The following is a 22,945-nucleotide window of genomic DNA, read 5'->3' on the forward strand; positions in this document are numbered from 1 at the left end:
CTCTAAGGAAGGAGAATGGGCTAGGAGAAGCCATCTGCTGCCCCTTGTTTAGCAGGCTGCATTCTCCAGCAAGCCAGCTCTGACTATCTCAGTGGTGCCCTTCTCCTGGTCACCCAGACTGCTCTGTTCCTGGGGCAGCTCATGACACTGCGAGGGGTTTGTGAAGGGTCTTTCATGGGAGGGCCCTTACTCTGAGCTCACAGACATTTGCTTGAAAGACAGCAAAAGAAGACCTAAGACATGGGGACTTTTCTTTGAATCCTTTTCCTGACACTAGGGCTGCTGGAGGCTCTTTGCCCAAAGGGAACATTTACAGTGAGAAATGGACAGGAGCCTCGACACCCCCACCCTATGCAGAATTCGACCTCCACCCCTATTTTACCAAGGCATGTCCTCCAGCAAATGAAGCTGTCAGACAGGTTCAGGGAAGGGGGGCGGTCACAGCCTGGGAGGGAGCTGCCTCCTTCTCACCCTTGGTGCTGTGGTGGTGGTCCCCAGGTTGAGTTGGACCAGAATGGAGAGGTGGAGGGACTCTGGCCAGGGGAGCTACCTAGGCTGGCTGGGCTCTGGGACTTGGGCAGCTGGGAGCCTTGGGTTTGTAAAGCCCAACTCTGGCTCTTATAGGAGGACTGGGGGAAAGGTGTAAGAGCTGGGGTCACCCTTACACATGTGTTTCTCCATGGTTTGGTCATTGCCACCCTTTTCGAATGGTGGGGAGCCAAGACACCATAAGGGGAGGAAGGATTTGCCCAGGGTGGCAAAGCTGGGATGAGTCTCCTTCCCAGAGACCAGCCATCTTCTCTGAGGGTCCCAGCAGGGATCAGCCCTGGCAGGTATCTAAGCTAAGGGATCAGCACTGTCTGGGTCCACCCATCTCTAGGAACAAGTTCTTGGGAGACAAGGGACTTATCCCTCTACCACTTACCTCATGACCGGATAGGAGTACTTACATTTCTGCTATGGGGGCAGGCCTAAGTGCTGGTCCCCAGCTATATTCTGGGCCTCTGCCTCCATTAAAGCTCCTTGTCCCAGAGCCACATGAAAGTGCTTGCAGACAGAGCTTTCCTAAAACATAGCCGAGGTTTCCTAAAACACAGCAAGCAGCCTCTGCAGTGGGCAGCCCAAGTCTTGATGGCTTCATCCACTTATACTTGACAGATCCATATTTGGTCCCTGTACTTGAGGGGCAGCACTCCGGGCTGTGCCCCCTTTCTTGTCCCGTCCAGGTGTTTCCTTATGCTGACTCCTGACCCACCCCAAAGGGGTCCACACAGATCTGAGCTGTGAGTGATCTCTGTGAGCCTAGCTGAGGTTGGCACGTGTGGGGTGGCAGAGCTGGGTGTCTGCTCAGCTCCTGGGTGCAAAGCATCCCAACTTACCTTTGGGAACAAAGCCCTTCTGCTTGCACCTCTGCCTGTGGCACACTTGCTCCTGTTTGTGCACGGCACCCGGTGCCCAGCACACATGAACTGAGACAAGCCCTGACACCCGTGCCCTCTGGCTGCATCTCCTCCATGCGCCGCAGCAATATTCAATGCTCCGGGAAGGGAAGGCTGAAGGCGTTTTGCTCCTTTGCCCTCCCAGTTTGCTTAGGAGGCCCCTGCCTGGCATCCTACTTCCCTTCTGCACAATTTGGGAGCTATCCTAATCCCCTGCAAGCCAGATTCTCTGGGGAGCCAGGCAGCGGGGAAGTTCTACAAAACTTTCTCTGAGTTAGTCCTCTCATCTTGAAGGCTGAGCACGTCCTGTGGTGTGACAGGGAGCCTTTTCTCCTGCCGCTCCCGTCTGTGTCCATCTCCTCATGCTCCAGCACCTGCGTCATTGCCTGCTGCCGCCCCCACTCCTCCAGCGCACGGGAATCTGCATACATTAGCCCCCTGCGTCAGCTCCCCTCTCACTCCACTCACTGATGACACCAGGCTTGCTGTGGTTGGAATAACAGGCTCCCTTCAGCCACCTCATTGGCTCCTCGCTCCTATCCATCCAATCAGGGCCAGGGGCCCCTTCCTTTGAGGTTGCTGGGCAGCCTTCAGAGGCTGCAGTAGCAGGGAGAAAGGTGGGGCAGGAACATGCCCATGGGCATTTGGAGGCCATCTGAATTCAGGGAAGACCTGTCCCCATCACCCCCACCCTACTCTGCCACGGACACTTCCCCTGATTGCCATCTCTCAGCCCACTTGGCCTGAGACAGGAAGAGGGAGAAAGAAGGGGATGAGAGGTGGGCTGGGACATCTGCCTGCTGTCTGAGGTGGCCCGGCTTGTGCAAGAGGAGTTGGACTTGGCCCTGAACTGCCCTAACAGTCTAGTGTTGTCTGAGTACAGGGCTTTGCTCAGAGTCAGCACAGAGAGGGGTACTGTGGAGTGTGGCCACATCTAGTGGGGCTCCAGGGGTGCACCACGAGGGACAGTCCATGCAGAAGGTATCAGATAAGCCAGCCATTCCTTTGGTGGCCCAGGCCAGGTCCTAAGCAGGATGATATGGAGATTTCCAAAAAAACCAGAAGTCTTCTCCCAATCAAGGTAGAAATGAGAGCCATGGTACTGAAAAGACCTAGAGTGGCTGTCCAGACCAGAAATGTGCCCACACGGGCCATCAAGACAGCCGCGTGATGGCATGAGAAATTCAGAGAGGCACATGCTTTAGCTTGGGGTGTCCCGTCAGGAAGAGACCCAGTGAGCAGGCCCACAGATGCCACCTTCCAGATGAGGAGACCTAGACTTGGAGAGTGGGATGTCACAGTCATGTGAGGCCACTTAGGGAAGAGGAGCAGAGATGTAAGCACAGGCCACAGCTCATGGGGACAGTGTTTGCTTTCGGGCTGTGTGGCCTCTCTGGGTGTCAGGGCTAATGGACTTTGAAAGAAGCCTGAGTTCCCAGGGGAAAAGAAATACTGGAAGACTTGGGCAGGTAGCAGGCCCCTGGTGCCACTTTCAAAGGTGGCTAAGGAAAGAACATTTGCTCTCCATCTTCATGGCAGGGTAAATGGGAAGGTGCAGGGACCCCAGTTACAGCGGTTTCTTTTTCTTCAGGAACTTTTTCTGAATGTTTCTCAGACACAAGCCCAGAGGCATGAGAAAGCTTGACATACTGAACTCAGATGGAGAGTGTAGGGCTGTGGGAGTGAGTGGGCTGCTCCATGGGGTCGTGGAGTCACATGTGGCAGGCCTCTGTGGCTACATCAGGCCGAGCAGCATAGGCAGGCACGGTGCGGCTGGCCTGAGTCTGAAGAGTCTCCTCCCTCCAGCAGGTGAGCATTGCTGCATGTGCCCAGTGGTTTGGAGGAAGCCATAGAGGCGACTGGTGGTGGGTGTGCCCCAGGAGCCCTCGAGGCCATCGTGCGTGGGCTTACCTGGGCCACTGCGTGGCTGGGGCTCAGAGCCCTGGGAGCGTGGCCAGGGCCAGACACGGGCCCACTCCTGGCTGACTGTGCTGAAGGTGAAGCAGGAGCATTGGCACAGTTCTTGTGCACGAGCTGCACATGGTGCTGCTGGCCTTCGAGGACCTGATCCCAGGAGTGTGTGTGCAGGGTGCCCGCCTGACACAGGTGTCGTGCTCCAGCAAGGGAAGCCAGTGCTGTTATTGCTTCCCAGAGGAAGGCATGGTTCTCATCCCAGAGCAGAGCCCAGGCCACCGTCCCAGTGGCCAGGTCTTCCGGCCGCTTTGCTGGTACCTGGGTGCAGCCCTGGGGAGGGCAGGAGTCTTGCACACAGGCTCTGGAGGCTTCACTGGCTCCCCAAATGGAGTTCACATCCACTAGTGACTGTCCCAAGAGAGTGGAGAGCTGAGGGTGGCCCTGGGGCAGCAGCCATGGTGGCCAGAGGGTTTATCTACCAAGCCTCTCTGGTGGGCGCTCTCTCCCTGGGCAGACTGGGTCTGTCCCCCCACCCCCTGCTGCCACCCACATGAGAGCAGACATAGGCATCCCACGTCCACACCTGAGCCATAACCAGTTCCTGTGCCCAGCTCTTCAGACCTTCTGGACGTGAGCCTCATGAGCAGGGCGTTGTCCTTGCCCCCTGGAGTACTCTGCTGTCTGTGCAGGTCCCTCTGGCTGACTTGCCATGGGCTGGGGAGCCAGGGCGGGATTGCGTGGGGTGGGAGAGGAGCCATCAGCGGGCCTCATGCGCCCTCCTGTCCTGTCATCTCTCCCCTGGGCCCCATACATGTGTGAACGGAGAAGCTGGCCTCCTGCCTCCAGGGGTGCCACCGCCACTGCCACTGTCACTGCTGCAACCTCTGCCTGGCATCCGGCCCAAAACACCCCTGCCTGCTCTCTGCTTCCTTCTCCACCCCAGCTTGCAGGAAAAGAGGAGACCCCGGGAAGAGGCCGAGGCTGCAGCACCACATGGCCCAAAGCGGTGCACAGCACCGCTGGGCCCCAGAGACTGACGGCCTCTTGCTACTGTGGGGATTTCCTCCTCAGAGTGAACAAGCAAGAGAAGTCCCTGCATCCGTTCACTCTCCTCACCTCCCATCCTTCCTGGGCACTGCCCGCCTGGCATCAACTCTTTTTTTTTTTGAGATGGAGTCTCTGCTGCCCAGGCTGGAGCGTAGTGATGCGATCTCAGCTCACTGCAACCTCCGCCTCCCAGGTTCAAGTGATTCTCCTACCTCAGCCTCCTGAGTAGCTGGGATTATAGGCACGTGCCACCATGCCTGGTTAATTTTTGTATTTTTAGTAGAGATGAGGTTTCCCCATGTTGGCTGGGCTGGTCTTGAACTCCTGATCTCAGGTGATCCACCCACCTTGGCCTCCCACAATGCTGGGATTACAGGCGTGAGCCACCACGTCCAGCCCTGGCATCAACTCTTGAGACCAATCCCTTGGCTGCCCAAGCATACCCCACTCCCACTTCATTTGGGTAAACCACTGTTGGTCTCATCTTTAGTACACAGAAGATACATGTTCATGACAGGAAAATTAGAAATATACGAAAGAGCAAAATATTTTGGTGTATATCTTTGCAAATTTTTCCCCTGTACATTTTTATGTAAATATAATTTGAGTTAGATGACACCATCATACACATCCTGCTTTACAGGCTGCTTTTCACTGAGTGATGCATAGAAGCTGTACACAGTACAGGTTTACAAAGCATGTTAAATACTACATGTCTCAGTATGATTTGTAATAACTGCATAGTATTTACTTGAATGGATAGACTATAATATGTTTAACTATGACTGATGGGCATGTAGATTATTGCCACATTTTCACCATCATACTCAACACTGTGATGACACCTGTCTCATATACCTCTTTGTTGTACTCGTGCAATTTCTTCCTCAGGCTACTTGGCGGTGGGGGGAATTGCTGGACCAGCGGGCCTGCCCTTAAGCCTTTTGATACATACAGAAACTCAACCTGTCGAAAGATTCCTGCTTTCCCTTCCCACAAGAGCCACCAGGAAGCCACTTCTGGAGGGGTCCACATTCCATCCTCCAAGGCTGCTTACATCTGTAGCAAGGGTCTTCCTGGCTGTCACTGAGTGCAGGGCCACTCTGCCCTGCTGTCTGTGAAGGGCTGGACAAGGGGAGGGGGCGGTGGGTCTGGGAGGAGACCTAGGTCCCAGCAGGGGTCGGTGGCTTCAGGCAGTCACTCCCTGGTGGGGTGTGCTGGGCTGTCACAGGGTGCCTGGGCCTGATCCTTGTTGAGGATGGGGGAGGAGCAGGGCTTGTCTGGGAAGACTTGGGTCTGCAGGTCTGTGCCTGGCTGTTGGAGTTAGGGGAGGGGAGCGCCCAGTAGGAGCAGGGCTGGCCTCGACATGCTGGGCCCTGAGGGAGAAGCAGGGCTTAGGCTGGCAGGAGTTGGAAGGGCATTTCAGCTGGGTGGACCAGCATGAGCCAAGGCACAGGCATTCACCTGGCAGGGCTACCTTCCAGGGACTCCAAGGCACATGGTCTGCTTGGAGCACAGTGTCGGCATTGGGGGGGAAAGAGGCTGACTCAGGGGACTGGTGATTTTGCTCCCAGTCTGAGAAACAGTGGGGAACCATCCGGTGCTGACTGGGAATTGAAGGCTGGTGTGGGCCAAGTGGGATTAGAGACCAATGAGTGTTGCCTGGAAGAGGCGCAGATAAAGGCAGCAGGCCAGGGACCAGGGAGGAGGTCACGAGGGATTGTGGCCTAGACCAGGGCAAATTGGAGGGAGAAGCCAGCTCAGCAGATGGGATGTATATTCCAAACTCATTTGGAGTATAACTCATTTGGGGTGCCCACCCCACCCCACCCCATCCCATCCCATCCCATCCCATCCCATCCATCCCATTCCATCCATCCCATTCATCCCATCCCATCCATCCCATCCCATCCCATTCATCCCATCCCATCCATCCCATTCCATCCATCCCATCCCATCCCATTCATCCCATCCCATCCATCCCATTCCATCCATCCCATTCATCCCATTCCATCCCATCCCATCCACCCCATCCATCACATCCCATTCTACCCATCCCATCCCATCCATCCCATCCCATCCCATCCCATCCCATCCATCCCATTCCACCCCATCCCATCCATCCCATCCCATCCCTCCCATCCCATCCCACCACATCCCATCCCATCCCATCCATCCCATTCCATCCCATTCCATCCCATCCCTCCCATCCCATCCCACCACATCCCATCCCATCCCATCCCATCCATTCCATCCCATCCCATCCCATCCCATCCATCCCATCCATCCCATCCCCTCCCAACCATCCCATCCCATCCATCCCATCCATCCCATCCAACACATCCCATCCCATCCCACTGCCTGACACTCATCACTTTGAAGACTCCTTGTCCCAAAGAACTGCCTTACACTTCATTGTATGGAAAGACTCTACTTTGGCAGAGATTTTTCTAACTCTTTCATATTTATTGTCTCATCAAAAAGGAAATTTCACTTGTGAGACTCAGCTAGGTGTGAGGGAAAGGAGCCCATGAAGAAGCACCAGCCCAGGTCTTTGCCTGGCAATAAACCTGGAGTCTTCTGAATGGAGTCTCAGCTATAAAGACGGGACTGAAGGCAGCATGGCACCCTCTGCAGGGGACCGATGGTGTTCCCACCCAGCCCTGTCCTCGCTTGCCGTGGGACCCTTTGCCTCTGTCATTCTGCATGTGCAATAGTGTCTGTCTTGACTTTGGAAGTGGCTTATTTGGTCCTGATTTGTCAGGAAACTTCTAGGCAATGTGGCCATCAGGTTTGACAAGGGTTAACTGATGAGTCCTTGTGCCTAGTACTGGGCCTGGGATGGAGTCCACTCCCCAAACTGTGGATGACTGTCACCTGCTTGCCACATTCATATGTGGAAGCTGGTGGCTGCAGTCCCTGAGGCCTTAGAAGGGAGTATGTCTTTGAGGTGCCCGGCGCAAAATAAGTCATACTAGCTGGTACAGCCTAGCAAGGTTAGAAGGAACCTAAAGACGAAAGACTAGGAGGTCCTCCTGCACGTGAAAAGCTGAGGCCCAGATGAAATGAGGAACTCTCCCAAGGTCTGTAGTCAGTCAGTGGCACCCAGAGACTCTGCCCATGTGCCCTGCCCATGGGGCCACTCCACAGATTGCTGGGATGGGGACAGTTGGGCCTGTATGGCCCTAGGATCACCTGTGGAGTGAGCTCCACTCAACAGAAGTCTAACGTGGCAGCTTTGGTTCGGGGCTGGGCACGTGGGGCTCCCATTTGCAGTGATGAGGTGCCATTCCTGGCACACAGCAGGCTCGGGCTGTCTGGGCTGCTCATTCAGTGCAGTTTATGGAAGAGCCGGCTCCTGCTGATGTGGCGAATTTGGTTTGCTCTCGTCCCCCTGCCCTGCCCATTCGACTGTTCCCCTGACCTCTACAGAAACACGTCCAGGCCCTGCCAGCTGGCAGCAATGCTGAGCTGGTCAGACCCTAGCCCTGGAGGGGCCCAGGGGATGGAAGACCCTGGAGAGAAAGGCTCTTCTGCTTTGTGACTATGCCAGCACAGCCAGGGCCCTACTTCCTGTCATGCCCACAAGCCTGAGTCCCCAGTCTCTCTTTTGAGGCTCAAGGGGTCGGCTGTGGCCACTCAGGGCTCCCAGCCTGGAGAGCCAGCTTCATCACCCTGGACCCTCCTCCGGAGCAAATGGCCCTTGAGACCACCACAGCTAACCCTTCATGGGCATGAGAGGGCAGCACTTGGCTCAAGGGCAGAGAGGCTGAAGGCAGTGTGGCACATTCTGGGCAGCATGAGCAGTATCGGGCTCAGGGGGCAGAGCAGGGCGAGAATACACAGAGGAAGAAGAAGCAGAGCTCGAGGCAGCTGTGGGCGAGGGGCGTAAGGAAGCCCTTACCACAATGCCACACTCGCCTGGTCCCTGAGGGCCACTAGGATTTGGCAGTGGGGCCCTGGGCTTCCCCACTGAAGGTGGAGCTAACCCCTGAAGGAAACAGGGCTGCACACCCCAGACCATTCTTGTGCTGTTTGAGGACCACCCACCGCGCCTCTCCTAGCAGATGACTTGAGAGCTACTGCTGCTTGGCTCCTGTTCAGGTGGTGCCAGGTACTTATAGGAACGTTGGCGCATTCCATCCTCACAGCAGTCCTGAAAGGTAGAATTTTTTTTTAACTATCATTTTACAAATGATGAAACTGAGGCAGCTCAGAGAGGTTAGCTGAGCTGCCCAAGGTCTGTCAGAAAACTCCTAAGGGGTGAGAGGCAAGGTCCAACCCCAAAGCAGCTGGTCCCCTTGCCCCTCCCTCCCAACAGGCCATCTGCCTGCCCTGAAGCTGTTCGGCTTTAGATGCACTCTGTCCCACCCTCTTGAGTCCACCGGTGCCAGCTGTCTCCCCGACACTCCCCAGCCTGAGCCAGGCCGTTAGCACTCTGTAGGAGGGCTCATGTTCTCCTGTTATCAGTGATCGCTTTGAACAGACAGTCCCTGGCAGCCCCTGAGCTCCACATTCTCTACGTGAGCAGCCCTGGGCAGGCAGGTGGGTGTGCTGCTGGGCAGCAGCAGGTACAGTGAGTGCTTGCCCCTGGCTTCTGCCCATACTTAGCACTCCACCAATGCTTGCCACCCCCAATGTGCAGAGGGCAGTCTGGATGATCTTGGTGTACCAGGACACATATGGTCACCTGCAAGACACTACAAATGAATGAAGTGACAGCATTTGCTTGCCTTTATCCCCAGAAGCCCTGCTGAATCAACTGAGAAGAGACCTGCGGAGCAATCACCATGAGTATCTCAGCTCTTGGAGGCAGCACCAAAGGTGAGGCCTGGGCTCCCTGGTGTCCCGGGCTCTGGTTGGGGCTGTTTTCTTCCAAGCCTGCCCCTACAGGCCGCAAGCACTGTCCCAGCAGCAAAGGGAGAGCAGCATACTGGGAGGACTGGAACGGAGGCCGAGGGTCCTGGGGCTGCGTTCCTCTTTTGAGGCTGTTGGCTTTTCCTACCACAGGGAAGCCTCTGCCATCAGGTGAGGAGGAGCGCAATAACGTCCTCAAGCAGATGAAAGTGCGAACCACGCTGAAGGGGGACAAGAGCTGGATCACCAAGCAGGATGAATCGGAGGGTCGCACCATGTAAGGCAAGGAGGCCGGGAGGGACCGCAGCAACGTGGGGGCGTGCAATCCGTGGGGGCCTGACCATACCTGGGGATGCAAAGGGGCTTCCACCGTTCAGAGCTCCACCAGGCCATGTAGAGGGCAGAGCATGGGAAAGGCTATCCAGCAATGTCACAGGGTGGGAGGGCCCCTGGTTGCCTGGGAAGGAGAATATGAGGCACAAATGGCAAGACTAGCTGGGCAGCCTCTAGGATGGAGGCCATAGGGTGGCAGGTGGCAGGGACCCTTGGAGCCACTCTTTCAGGATGCCTCTTTCCCCCAGAGAGCTGCCCTCAGGTCGGAGTCGTGCCACATCCTTTTCATCAGCTGGGGAGCTTCCAAAGCCCAGGTAAGAGGTGGTACTCAGGTGGCTGGTGGGTCAGCCCCAGGGACTCTCCTAAGGCTTGGGGTCAGCCCTCAACAGGGAGGGGTGGGCAGTCCACAGGGGACAGGGATGCAGCCCCAGCCAAGGGTCTGCAATGAGTAATTTGAAATCTGCAGGAAGGGGAGTGTAGGAGTCACTTGGTCCAGGCCCTTGGCCTTGCTGTGTGGCTGTGGGGCAGCTGACTTCCCTGCTGGGCCTCCATGGCTCCAGCTGTTAACTGGGATTGAAGTTGTCTTTAAGAAGACGATTATTCTGACCTCCCACCCATTCCCTGCAGGGAGTGAGACTGCCTCTGAGATGCTTTGGGCAGCTTCCAGAGTCACAGTGACTCACTCCTGCAGGTCGCCCTGACTGCTTGAGTGTACTTTGGACTTGGCATGCCTGTAGAGAGGCATGAGTTTGCTCTGACTGTCTCCCAAGTTTATCGTGACATATTTTGTCAGCTGACCAAGGAGAACTGGCTTCTGTCTCTTTTGGGGACTTTTCCATAACAGTGTTCAGAGGGGCTCTGAAGCGTAGGCACACCCTGCTGGCATCTGGAGGAACTGCTCCTGACAGAGAAAGGGAACTGAAATTCAGGCTTGCTTCTTGCTCCAAACAGCTGACAGGTGGCTTCTCAGGGGGTGGTAGAGGCAGTGGCAGCCTCTGGAAGGGAGGGCCTCAAGTTTACAGCCGGCACACAGGGCTGCCTTTAGTAACTACGGTCTCTCTGTCACCCCTCGATGACTCGGCTCCCACTACCTGCCAGGTCCCATGCTGGGCACAGAGGATGCAGTAGTGGCCAAGACAAAGGCCCTGTCTTCGGGAAACTGACATCCCAGCAGGGGGCTCAGGCAGGACCCTAATAAACAGTTGAATACAAGAGCGAGAACCCCCACGTGTGCCTGCAACATGGCCACCTCTGGGAGGCTGTCTCCTGTTAGGGATGGAGATTGTGGGGATGGAGACTACTGGGGCTCTGTTGCCCTTGACCCAAACCCTGATGCTCCAGCCCAAATCCCATCCATTGCAGGACAGAAGGGTCTACCCTGACCCCTTGACTCCTCCCCTAACTCTGAGGAGGACTCTTTGCAGGGACCCTTAACTCCTGCCCGAGGCCAGAACTTACAGGCCGACCACACCCGGCTGTCAGCTCCCTGCCTGCTCACCTTAGCTGCCCCCTGAGTTATCTGAGCCCCCTCAGTTGCTGCCAAGCAGAAGGTCTCAAACACCTGGAGCCTAATGTTTCCCAGCCACTGAACAAGCCCTGGCCATGCCCTCTCCTCTCAAACTTCCACCAAGACTTGGGGTGTGGGCATGCAAGGAGCTGGAGCAAAGAGGGCCCTGAGGGACAGGAAGGGGGACAACTGGCTTTGGTTGGCTGCTGCCTGGGCTCTCACCCTCAGGTCCTCATGCACCTTCCTGGTGGAGGCTGTTGAGGGAGATCAGGTCAGGCCCCGGGCTGAGGGGAAGCCTCTGGCTCTGACTGGGGAGCCTCCAGCCTGCACTGGTTCAGCCCCAAGCACAGAGGATGGGATGGCTGTTAGCTGAGAGGAGCGCTCCCTCGGCGCAGCACTGGGGCCCGGCTGGCCAAGGAGAAGCTGGACTTTGGAGAGGCCATCAACCTGCCATGAGGAGTCACCTTGGGCTGTTTTCCTGGGGGAGCATGAAGGAAACAGGCAGAATGGAGCAGGCACCTGACTGGGGGCACAGGGGGCTGGCACCCCTCGTTTCTGCTGTACTGGGACACCTGGAGCACTTGCCAGCCAACCTTATTTGCTATAGTTAAGGGCAGGATAAAGTAGGATGACCTGAGCCCTCCAGCAAACCTCGCTTCACTCCACCCCTCCTTCCCTTTGGCAGGCCTCCGAGCACAAGGGCTCCGACTGGCTACATCATCCGGTAAGTGACCGCAGGACTCTGCCGGCTTTCCTGTGCCCACTCGTACCACCCCTTGACTTCTTACCCCTCCAGCCCCTCCAGGGAGCTCACCAGCATCTCCTGGGCTCTCTTTTAGGGGAGTGTTCACCAAGCCCATAGACAGCTCTTCCCAGCCCCAGCAGCAGTTCCCCAAGGCCAACGGGACTCCAAAAAGGTGTGTCCATGGGGTGTTGGCCAGTCGGCCAGTGGGGAGGTGTGAGGGCCTGGTCTGGGCTCGTGGCAGAGAGAGCGCTCTGCCTGTCAGGAGTGTGGGGCCTTGGAGGTGCCAGTTCTCATCCTGTGTAGGGCAGGATCCTGGAGAGCAGGGTGGGGTGGCCAGAGGAGATGGGTTGGGGTGGGACTGGCAGTCCCAACTGGATGTGTGGGTCTCTGGGAGGTCCTGGGCCACTAACAGTGTCCTTGTCCTGGGGTCAGTCCTGGCTACTGGGACAGAGAGGTGCAGGAGTTTGGGAGGGGCTGGGTGTAGAGTCCCCCTAGCCTGGCAGTGGGCACCCTTGACTTGACTTGCTGATGGCATTGAGAAGGCTGAAGTTGTATGTAATTCAAGCACCTTGGCATCAGACATTGCCTGGGGCTCCATCAGACTGGAAAGGCCAAAGGGATCAGGAAACAGGAAGCAAAGACATAGGCAAGAGCCCTCTGGGCTGTTCCCTGAAGCTCGGTGGGATTTGCCTATGCAGCAGGGGCTGCCCTGTTCTGAGCAGCACAGTTCTGGGTGTCTGTCAGGGCCAAAAGCAGAGAGGAAAGGCTCCCAGGCAGTTCCTGGCCCACCTATCACGTGTCCACTGGGCTGTATGGCCAAATCTGGAGGCAGGACGGAGCCTGCAGGTAGATACATGGAACATTCTCCTCTCTAGTGCTGCCAGTCTGGTGAGAACAGCTAACACTGGTCCTCCCCGCCCCTCCTCCTCTGGCTACAAGATGACCACTGAGGATTACAAGAAGCTGTGAGTATGCAACACCAGGCTCACCGTGGTTCCCTCCTCCAAGGAACAAGTCCAAACTCTGGGTCCGCTGAAGGCAGCTGGCTACTTGCCTCCGAGCGCAGCCCGGGAAGTCCCGCCTGCCTGACACTCCCTGCCAGTTGCAGCTGTGGCCTGGAGCCACCAGAGGGTAACAAGTCCCAGAAAACTGGATGGCAGTGCACATTGCACGTCTAATCTGAGGCAGAGGAGGGACTGCAGGAAGCTTGTAGGAGGGGCCCCACGGATCTGGGGAAAGGATCATGGGTCGTGAGGCTGCTGCTGGCTGGTTGTGCTTCCTGGGCTTGGCCCTGCACCCTGCCGAGCCTCAGGTGCTCTGCCTGGCTGCGCTGGGCTGGGGGCCTGGGGATCCTCAGGGTGCTGCTGTCAGTCTGAGCATCGTGTGCCTAAATCTGAGCTGCTTCTTGGATAGAAACCTTTGGGGTTCCCCCTCGTGCTCCCCTTGGGGTCCCTTTCAAAGCCCCCCACCCCCCACTGTATGCTCAGGGAGGGGGGTTCTCTGGACAGAGGTGTGAATTGTGCCTCTAGTTCCCAGGGGACCACATCTTTCTGTTGTTTGTCCCTTGCCTCCACCATCCAGGGATGGGGAGCATCTGGGTAACCTTCCTAGGGAAGGAGAGAGGCTCAAACAGGGAGGGAGGGGAGAGCTGGCTCTCAAGGAGGAACAAGTGGCATGAACTAAGGCCCAAAGGCAGAGATACTGACTTGCCTTGTCACTGTTGTTGAAAGCCAGGAAGCCAAGCTGCTGAGGGTGGCAGCCTATGACAGAAAAGTGCCTCTCCCCTCTCTTAGGGCACCCTACAATGTCAGGCGCAGCTCTACATCAGGGGACACCGAGGAGGAGGAGGAGGTGCCTTTCTCCTCAGATGAACAGAAGCGGAGGTAACGGAATGGTGCCTTTTGGGCATCCCAGGGGGCAGGGCAGGAGCCTGAGTCTTCGAAGACTGCTGGAATGAATTGAACTGGTTGGGGTGACAAAATGCACAACACGTAGGCCATCAGCGGTAGCCCATGGAGCATGAGAATAGGGGTCATTCTTTGAGTGCCAGAACCACCCACTCAGTGTTGGGCCAGCTGAGGGGCCCTTGAGAACCTTCTGTGGGGTAGAACCTACGTACTGTGCGTCCAGGGAAAAACCTCATTTGGAGGCTCTTCAGGGCTCTAAATCGGTTTGTTAGAAAGGACCCTGAGACAGTTGGACAAAAATATTCAAGGAGAAGCCAGTACCCTCTATCTGCATGATCTGCATGCCTTGGGGGCAGGGGTTGACTCCACAGTTCTGAATGCCCCTGGACCCCAAACTGAGCCCCAAGCACGCACAGCAGTGGGAGTGTGCCCCATGCTGCTGAAATTCTACCCCAGTCTCTGCACCAAGTTGCCCTCATCCACGCAGGCCAGCAAAGTTCCATGGACCCTTGCCCCTCCTCAGTCCTTTGTCCATGGGGACTGACCACACACCACCCAGTACTGGTGAACTGTGACAGGGTTTTTTAAGCACCTTTTGTATGCCTTCGGCTTGGGGCCTGTACAGCAGTTGGGCCCTGAGGAAATAAAGCCCTCCCCTCTCTGGGCTCAGCTAGCCACCAGTTCCGTATCTGCTGACCCATCTGTGGCACAGGAATCACAGCAAAGCCCCACTGCCAAAGGCCCTGGCAGATTGGCTATCCTCAGGGGATAGTTCACAGTGGCAGGGGCCCCCAGGCCTGGGTGGAGCAAGGAAAAGAGCCAGAAGCTAAGAGTGGCCTAGCATTGAATGCCAGCTCTGCCACCTGCTAGGTGAGTGCTCTTGGGCAAATAATGAAAGCTTCTTGGACTCAGTTTCCTCATCTGTAAATTGCAGAGGATACTAGCACCTACTTTCCTGGATTGAGAAGAGCAATAAACCAATGCGAGGACATTGGCATCTGGCGCAGAGCCGGGCACATGCCACACACTTGATAAACGTGGGCTGCCCTTCCTTCAGTTTCTACATTTCTTTTGAATAGTCCTTGGAGCAGGTGCAAATCTGGTTTCTCCCATACCTTGCCTCCCTGGGCTGGCCCTAAGTCATCCCGAGTCCATCCCAGGCTAGGCTGGCAGAGCATGTCCAGCTTGGCACCCATCAGATGCTCCCCCACCCCGTGTCACCCCAGGTCAGAGGCTGCAAGCAGTGTTCTGAGGAGAACAGCTCCCCGGGAGCACTCCTACGTCCTGTCGGCAGTCAAGAAGAGCACTGGGTGAGTTGCCACCAACTGGCTCCAGGCTCTAGGACAGCTCTCCTCTCCTCAGAGCTCCAGCCTTCTCTGGCTGATGAAAGGGTGGGTGGAGAGATCACTCCCAAGGACCTTCCTAGCTGAGCCTTCTCAGATTCTCAGATGTACTTTCTAGAAAATGGAGAGGTCTGGCAGTTACCACCAGGGAAGGTGAAGTGCCGGGAATGGGAGAGGACCCAGGACCCCCTGGGGTAAAGCAGTCTTGATGTCACCTGCCCACGGGCTCTGCCCAAAGCTTTGCCTTTCTCTTTCGTTTCAAGCAGTCCTACCCAGGAGACACAGGCGCCGTTTATTGCGAAGAGGTAAGTGTCATCAAGGGACATCTTGGAAGCCTGTTACTGGCCACAGGAAGGCCTTCCGTCAGCTGGGGTGTCATGTGGGAGCTGTGTAGAGGGGATGTGGATGTGGGGGCTACTGTCCCTGAGCAGGGGAAGTTGTGAGGGGCTGGGGGCTTCTGTCTGGAGGCTGTGGTAGCATATGTGGTAGCATATGTGGTCAAGCTCTTCCATTTGCCAATGGCTAATGGGGCTGGGTCCCTGACCCAAGATGGAGCATTTCCAAGGGCCTCTGGGAGTTGTTCCCCTGCCCCTGTTGCTTGCCTCTTGCCTTGCCTTCTGCTGTCACGCAGGATCAAAACCTGGGCCATCAGGAGAACTTCCCCTGGGAGGTGACTGTGACATTGGAGATGGGCCCTAAAGGGTGAACAGGGCTTAATAGGGAATGATCAGAACGTCAGGACACTCCAGCTGACTGAGGGAGGGGTGTCACCATTAGTTGAGACAGGGCACCTTCTGGAGGAGGAAAATATTCAGGGGAAAGCAGGAAAGAAAATTCTGGAAAGTTGAATTTGAGGGACTTCCAGTTGAGTGGACAGGGAAGGCCTCTCTCCATGCTGAGGTGGCTAGCTGGGGACTGAAAACCCAAGAGAAGACAGCATGCCAATTGCCCCAGGCAGAGGGCCCCATGGTGCCCAGGCCCGGGGTGGGACTAGCTTGCTGTGTTGGAAGACCGGAAGGTTGGCAGGAATACAGAGAGCAGGGATGGGGTCAGCACAAAGGAAGTGACAGAGAATGGCGGGGGGTCTTCCTGGTTCCATTTGGTTCCTGTGGTTTCTGTAACGCAGTACCACAAACTGAGCAGCTTAAAAAACCAGAAAAGACTTATCTCCCGGTTCTGGAGACCAGAAGTCCAGATCAAGGTGTTAGCAGGGTGGGTTCCTTCTGGAGGCTCTGAGGGAGAAACCGTCCCAGGCCACTCTCCTGGCTTCTGGTGGTGGTTGGCGATCCTTGGCGTTCCTTGGCTTGTACCTGCATCACTCCAGTCTGTGCCTCTGTCTTCACATGGCCTTCTCTTCCCTGTGTGTCTGTGTCCAGATTTCCCTCTTCTTACAAGGACAGCGGTCATTGGATTTAGGACCCATCCTATTCCAGTATGACCTCATCTTACCTGATTACATCTGCAAACACCCTATTTCCAAATAAGGTTACAGTCACAGGTTCCAGGGGACACGAATTTTGGGGGGACACTATTCAAGCCAGTATGCTGTCCTTATCCTGAGCTGGAATCACTGAACCCCCAGCCTGGGCCACCTCTTGGCCGTGATCCTGAAGGGTTGGGCCAGTTAGACACCACTGGAAGCATGTCCTTCAAGGCCTGCAAGCTCCAGGGCAGCCAAGAAGACCACGAGCACCATTTCTCTTCTTGCTCAAAGGGTGGAGGTGGTGGAAGAGGACGGGCCTTCTGAGAAGAGCCAGGACCCATCTGCTCTGGCAAGATCCACTCCCGGCCCAAACAGGTAATCCATTGCGCTCATCTCTGCCTAGGGCTGGTGGCTGCTACACCTGCCACTCAGTCACTAAGGAACCTCAGTCAGGGCACCTCCATGCTGGGCTTAGAGATCAGTGTCTCTATGTGCCCAGTGACAAGATGGGACAAAGAAATCAGTAAGGGCCCATCTGGCTGGATGTCCCAGGGCTGAAAGGAGCAAAACAGTCCAGCCTCCCGGGAGAGAGCACCTGGCTCTGGTCTGTTGAGTATGTATCTGTGTCACCTTAACCCTTGCACCACTGAGCCTGGTGGCAACTTGAACACCCCAAGAAAAAGTACCATCCTTGGGGTTTGAGAGGGCCAGCCACCATGGCAGTAGCCTGCCATTGTCAGACTTGCTCCTTGCACTCCAATAAGTTAGCCATGTTCAGCATGCCCAGGGAGGAGGCTCTGACATCTCCAGAGCCTCTCACAGCCACCTTCTTTGCCAGTGCGGATGAAGGCAGGACCAAAGCGTCTCAGGCAATTTGGATCGGGTGCCTGCCGAGTATGCCTAGCCCCGGTGGGAGCCAGGAGCTCAGGTGGGTGCCGAGAGCTGACTCTGGCTTGTGAGTGGGTGTGATGGCTTCCCGCCAGCCTGGCTGGCTGGTTCTGCCAGCTGGAGAGGGTGTGGCAGTGGGATGACGGGGCAAGGACAGGCTGAGTGCTGGTGATCTCACTCCAGGAAGGGCCGTGATTTGTCCTGATTTCTGATCCCTGAGAATCTGGGCAGATAATGGTGCTCTCTTGTCTGTGGACAACTAATACCTTCCTGTACTTTGTGCAGAATGGTGCTACCAGTCCTGTAGGGAGAGCCACCACTGTTGTCGCTGCTGTTTAAAGTGCCTGCTGGATTGAGACCTTTGCTCAAATCTAGGTCTCCTAAGAGCTGCATCTCTGTAGCACCCTTGGAAGACCCCTGCATCCAGAAGGGGAGAGGGCCTGTCCCTACAGGTCACTTCCCAGGCCCCCAAGGGCTGTTCAGGCTCTCCTAATACCATAGCAATCCCCCAATTTGAGCTCCACAGCCATTTATAGACAGGTGACCAATGTCCTCAGGGTTACTTCCCCGGTGCTGCGAGGGAGACAGAAACACTGACAGAGGGAGCCAGGAGCACGAGGCCAGGTCTCTCCATGGCCCCAGGCAGCAGACTGCCAGGGTGCTCCTCCTTTTCACTCTCTCCGTCTCTTGATTTTCTCAGTTGTCTGACTCTCCCCATAAGAACTTTGGTCCATAAGAACCTTAGAAAATGTGGAAAAGAAGATTTGAGATTTCTTTACAAGGCAATATCTAGGGCAGAGGTCCCCAGTCTTTTTGGCACCAGGGATTGGTTTCGTGAAAGACAATTTTTCCACGGGACGGGGCAGGGGATGGTTTCAGGATGAAACTGTTCCACCTCAGAATCCACCTTCATCATCATCAGGCATTGGATTCTCATAAGGAGTGCACAATCTAGATCTCTCACATGTGTAGTTCACAATACGGTTCGTGCTCTTATGAGAATCTGCTGATCTGACAGCAGGCAGAGCTAAGGCAGTAATGATCGCTAGCTTACCTCCTACTGTGCAGCCTGGTTCCCAGCAGGCCACGGACTGGTACTGGTCCTCAGGCCGGGGTTGGGGACCCCTGATCTAGGGAACTTGGCAATTGAGGGATATGGGGGCAAAGGCTGCCACAGCAAAGTATTATACCACACACTGGGGGGCTTAAACCACAGAAATTTATCATCTCCCACTTCTGGAGGCTAGAAGTCTGAGATCAAGGTGATGGCAAGATTGGTTCCTCTTGAGTCTCTCTCCTTGACTGGTAGACTCCATCTTCTCCCTGGGTCCTTATGTGCTCATCCCTGTCTGTGTATGCCTGCATCCTAATTACTTCTCGTTTTTTGAGACAGAGTCTCACTCTGTCGCCCAGGCTGGAGTGCAGTGGCACAGTCACCACTCACTGCAGCCTCGACCTCCCAGGCTCAAGAGATCCTCCAACCTTAGCCTCCTGAGTAGCTGGGGCTATAGGCACATGCCACCATAACCAGCTAGTTTTTTTTTTTGTTGTTTTTTTAAAATTTTTTTATTTTTTGTAGAGACAGGGTTTCACCATGTTGCCCAGACTGGTCTGGAACTCTAGGACTCAAATCATCCTGTCTTGGCCTCCCAAAGTGCTGGGATTGCAGGCATGAGCCACCGCGCCCAGACCCTAATCACTTCTTTTAAGGACATTGGTCCAATTGGATTAGGGCCCACCCACTTCTTTAAAGGCCCCGTCTCCAAATGCAGTAACATTCTGAGGTCCTGGGGGTTAAGACCTCAACATATGAATTTTGGGTGGCACAAGTCAGCCCATAACAGTATACAGTTCTCGTTTCTCCTTATTTCTCTGTTAAAGAAAGGCAATAAATGGATTCAGGTGCCTTTTTGTTTGCTTGTTTTGTTTGTTTTTGAGATGGAGTCTTGCTCTGTCGCCCAGGCTCAAGTACAGTGGCGTGATCTCTGCTCACTGCAACCTCCGCCTCCCGGGTTCAAGCGATTCTTCTGCCTCAGCCTCCTGAGTAGCTGGGACTACAGGTGTATGCCACCATGCCTGGCTAATTTTTGCATTTTTAGTAGAGACGGGGTTTCACCATATTGGCCAGGCTAGTCTCAAACTCCTGACCTCGTGATCTGCCTGCCTTGGCCTCCCAAAGTGCTGGGATTACAGGTGTGAGCCACCACGCTCGGCCTCAGGTGCCTGTTAGAAGACAATATAGGAGGCTGGGCATGGTGGCTCATGCCTGTAATCCCAGCACTTTGGGAGGCCAAGGCAGGAGGATGGCTTGAAGCCAGGAGTTTGAGACTAGCCTAGGTAGCCTAGCAAGACCCCATCTCTACCAAAAAAAAAAAAAAAAAATTACAAATTAGTTGGGAGCATTGATGTACACCTGTAGTCCCAGCTACTTGGGAGGCTGAGGTGGGAGGACTGCCTGAGCCCAGGAGTTTGAGGCTGCAATGAGCTGTGACTGCACCCTTACATTCTAGCCTGGGTGACAGAGCAAGACCCTGTCTGTAAAACAAGAAGAAAAAAAGAGAGATAATGGAGGAGAATTAGACTGTGCTGTATTATAGATTCAAGAGGCACTTTGACATTTATTCCAAAAAATTCCTTTGGATGTTTAATACTCATCATATGGTTGTCATTGCAAGGTGGCTTTTTAAGTTTGCTCAGGCTGCCATAACAAATAAAGGCTAGAGATTCAGGGTCCGGAGCAAGCTCCCAACAGGAGGCTCAGCTTGATGCTTCTGATAGTTCTTTCCTCCAATTCTGGTCTCTCAATATTTGGAGCTCACCCAGGCAGCTTCCAGGAAAGCTGCTGGCTGATCCTGACCCTGGAGGGCCGTCTTCTCTGACCCTACCCCATTAGGTGCTGCACTGGACCAGGCAGCCATCATCAGTACTCCCAGGCCCAGCTCCTATCTGCCTGGTGTCTGAGAAGCCCAGCCCGTGAGGAGCAATGACTCAACCAAACTCAGGGTCCTGCAGCATCTCAGAAAAGGCTGGTTTGTGGCAGAGTGGAAGAGGAGAATGTCACAGCCTTGTCCCAGGCACAGACCCATCGAGGCTATCCTCTCCCCACTCCCTGCCCTGCCCTGTCTCCCTTAACTACAGTGCAAAGGTCAGCTCCTCATAACTCTTGCCCCCCTTGCAACCTGCACCCAGTTTAGGGACCCTCTCTTGGAGCACCCCTTCTCGACACCCCCAGACCTGGCTGCTTTACCCGCAGCTCTGGTCAAGCTTGCCTCACCTGACCAGCGCAGGGCCTCCTGGGTCTTGGTCCTAGGCTCTGCCCAGCATGCTGCCTGGCAGAGCGTCTGGGGAGCAGGGAGTAGGAGCACAGCTTCTGGCACGGGACAAAACCCTGGCTTTGCATCGAACTGACTGTGTGACCTTGAACAAATCCCTTCATCTCTCCGTGCGTCAGTTTTCCCGTGGGTAAAATGGGGAGAGCAGTAATAGCTACTTCCCAAGGCTGTCTCAAATACTAAATGAGATAATGCACCTGAAGTACTTACCACAGTGCCTGGGTGCTGGTATCCTCTGGGGCGTGCTCTGGGGCGTGCTGAACTGCAGGACCCTTATTCAAATACAGGAAGAGATCAATATCTCCACCTGCCGGCATTTAAGGGAAATGCGGCCAAAGGCAGTGAAAACGTAGTATCCCTCCGCCCCACATCCCCGCCTCCTCACTCTTTGGCAGGACGAGTCACACACTGTTTGGCACAGGCCACAGTTGCTCACATTCCCACAGGTGGCTGTGATCCGTTTTGGGCCTCAGGCTTCAGCAGATGCCTGCCTCTCTTCCTTGAGTGCCTTCCAAGGGTGTGCAGCCTTCCAGCATGGTCCTGGACTTCAGATTGGACTAGAGGTGTCTGTGGTTGGGAGTCTGGGGAGGTGGTGGGGTAGCGAGTTGCAGGGGAGGAGAGACCCCTGTATTAGTTTACTGGAGCTGCTGTAACAAGGTACTAGAAACCGAGTGGCTTAAAACCACAGGCGTTTATCCTCTCACAATTCTGGAAAGGCCATGTTTCCTCCAAAGGCTCTGGGGCAAAATCTGTTCCATGCCTCTCTCTTACCTTTTGTTGCCCGCAATCCTTGGTGTTTCCTGGCTTGCGCCCACCTCACTCCCATCTCGGCCTCTGTCTTCGCACAGCCATCTTCCCTCTGTGTCTGTCCAAATTCCCCTAGTCTGACACCAGTCACTGGAGCAGGCTGGGGTGACACTTTGTTCCCATTTCCTCTCTGACAGAGCCAGAAACGCCAGTGAGAAAATATGTTGTGCTTACCTGTGACATCCCGGTTCCCTGGCACCACCTGCTTTAAATGAGGCAGCCAGGGGTTTTATACTGTCATCATAAATGACATCATCCTCAATAACGATCTCATCATCGTTATCACGAGAGGAGATGGGGAGAAGTCAGAGCTGTCTGTGTGTGTAGGGCCCCTCCTGGCTTTCCTGATGGGAGAGGCCTTGTCCTTGGTAGCCCTTCCATTTCCGTCTGGTCACTTTGAGCGCTCCAGGCCCTGACCAGGGTGGAAGTGGAGGGACAGAGATGAGCAGCCCACTGACCCAGCCCTCCATGGCTCATTTCTCACTTTCACCTTGGCCACTCCAAACCCTACCCCTCCTGGGACCCCTGACTGGCTTCTTTAAAGTTCCAGTCTGATCCTATAAACCCCCCACTCCACTTCAAGCCCATCCTGCATCTTCCCTTTGCCATACCAGATCTAGTCTGTACATTCAGGACCTCTGCCAGCCTCTACCTCCTCCTCTTCCCCTGATCTTGCTTCAGCTGGCCTGGGTCAGGCTATGCCTCCATAAAGCTTGTCCACTGCTCCCATGGTGAAACCTGTTCTGGGCCCTACAGCATAGCAAGGTCAGTTTCCATGCCTCTCTGCCCCCGTCTGACTTTGCTGGGCCCAGAGCTTCACCATCAAGCTTGTCTGCACTTCCAGTGCCCAGGGACAGTCAAAGGCAGGAGTGACTGCAATGTGGCTTGGAATTAGGCTTTGCTCCATGGACCTGAGGAGGTCTAGTTTGGGGTGAAGGGTCCACCCCCACAAAGCCTGAGAGCTCTATATTCTCTCTGGCCCTGGCCACACCATGGCCAAACCTGCTGGGCGTCATGCCTTGCAGTACAGCCAGAGAATGCATCAGATTTGGAGGGATGTGTGTCTGGGGTGGCCTGTGGTCACCTGGGGGAGGGCTCTGAGCATGGCTGGCAAGAGGAAAGCTCAAAGGGGCCCTTTGTCCTCACCCCTGAGTCTGCGACATCCCCTCCCACTGTTTTTCATTTCAAATTTGGTCTGTGGGTTTTCTCAGTCTCTCATACCCCTCAGTCCCTACCAGCCCATGAATGCGGAATTACCCCTGGCCTCACAAACGGCCACTTTGGATGCCCTGGTGGGGCCACAGGCTGGGGCTGCCCCTGCAAATGGTTGGTAGAAACACGGGTTGGGAGGTTTCATTTCTACGAAGAAGGGCCCTTCCTGTGCCTGAGGGAGGGTTGGGCTC

General features: G+C 55.4%; 1 protein-coding gene across 12 annotated transcripts in view; it reads left to right on the forward strand.

Annotated features, from left to right (window-relative positions):
- ZNF185 (zinc finger protein 185 with LIM domain) overlaps positions 1–22,945 on the forward strand; it is a 72,542-nt gene that overhangs the window by 7,301 nt on the left and 42,296 nt on the right. For 4 of the 12 annotated variants that reach the window (XM_005594875.5, XM_005594877.5, XM_074028933.1 and 1 more), the window contains exons 2-11: positions 9,146–9,224; positions 9,411–9,534; positions 9,839–9,904; positions 11,783–11,821; positions 11,937–12,014; positions 12,718–12,807; positions 13,636–13,725; positions 14,976–15,059; positions 15,356–15,397; positions 16,807–16,890. In XM_005594875.5, the coding sequence (XP_005594932.1) occupies positions 9,191–9,224; positions 9,411–9,534; positions 9,839–9,904; positions 11,783–11,821; positions 11,937–12,014; positions 12,718–12,807; positions 13,636–13,725; positions 14,976–15,059; positions 15,356–15,397; positions 16,807–16,890 (731 nt within the window). In that variant the 5' untranslated portion in view covers positions 9,146–9,190. Of the gene's footprint in view, positions 1–9,131; positions 9,225–9,410; positions 9,535–9,838; positions 9,905–11,782; positions 11,822–11,936; positions 12,015–12,717; positions 12,808–13,635; positions 13,726–14,975; positions 15,060–15,355; positions 15,398–16,806; positions 16,891–17,353; positions 17,444–22,945 lie in introns of those variants that run through there. The other 8 variants (XM_015444181.4, XM_065538686.2, XM_074028934.1 and 5 more) reach the window with 5 other exon arrangements.

The sequence above is a fragment of the Macaca fascicularis genome, chromosome X (assembly GCF_037993035.2).
Source record: "Macaca fascicularis isolate 582-1 chromosome X, T2T-MFA8v1.1".
NCBI lineage: Eukaryota > Metazoa > Chordata > Mammalia > Primates > Cercopithecidae > Macaca > Macaca fascicularis.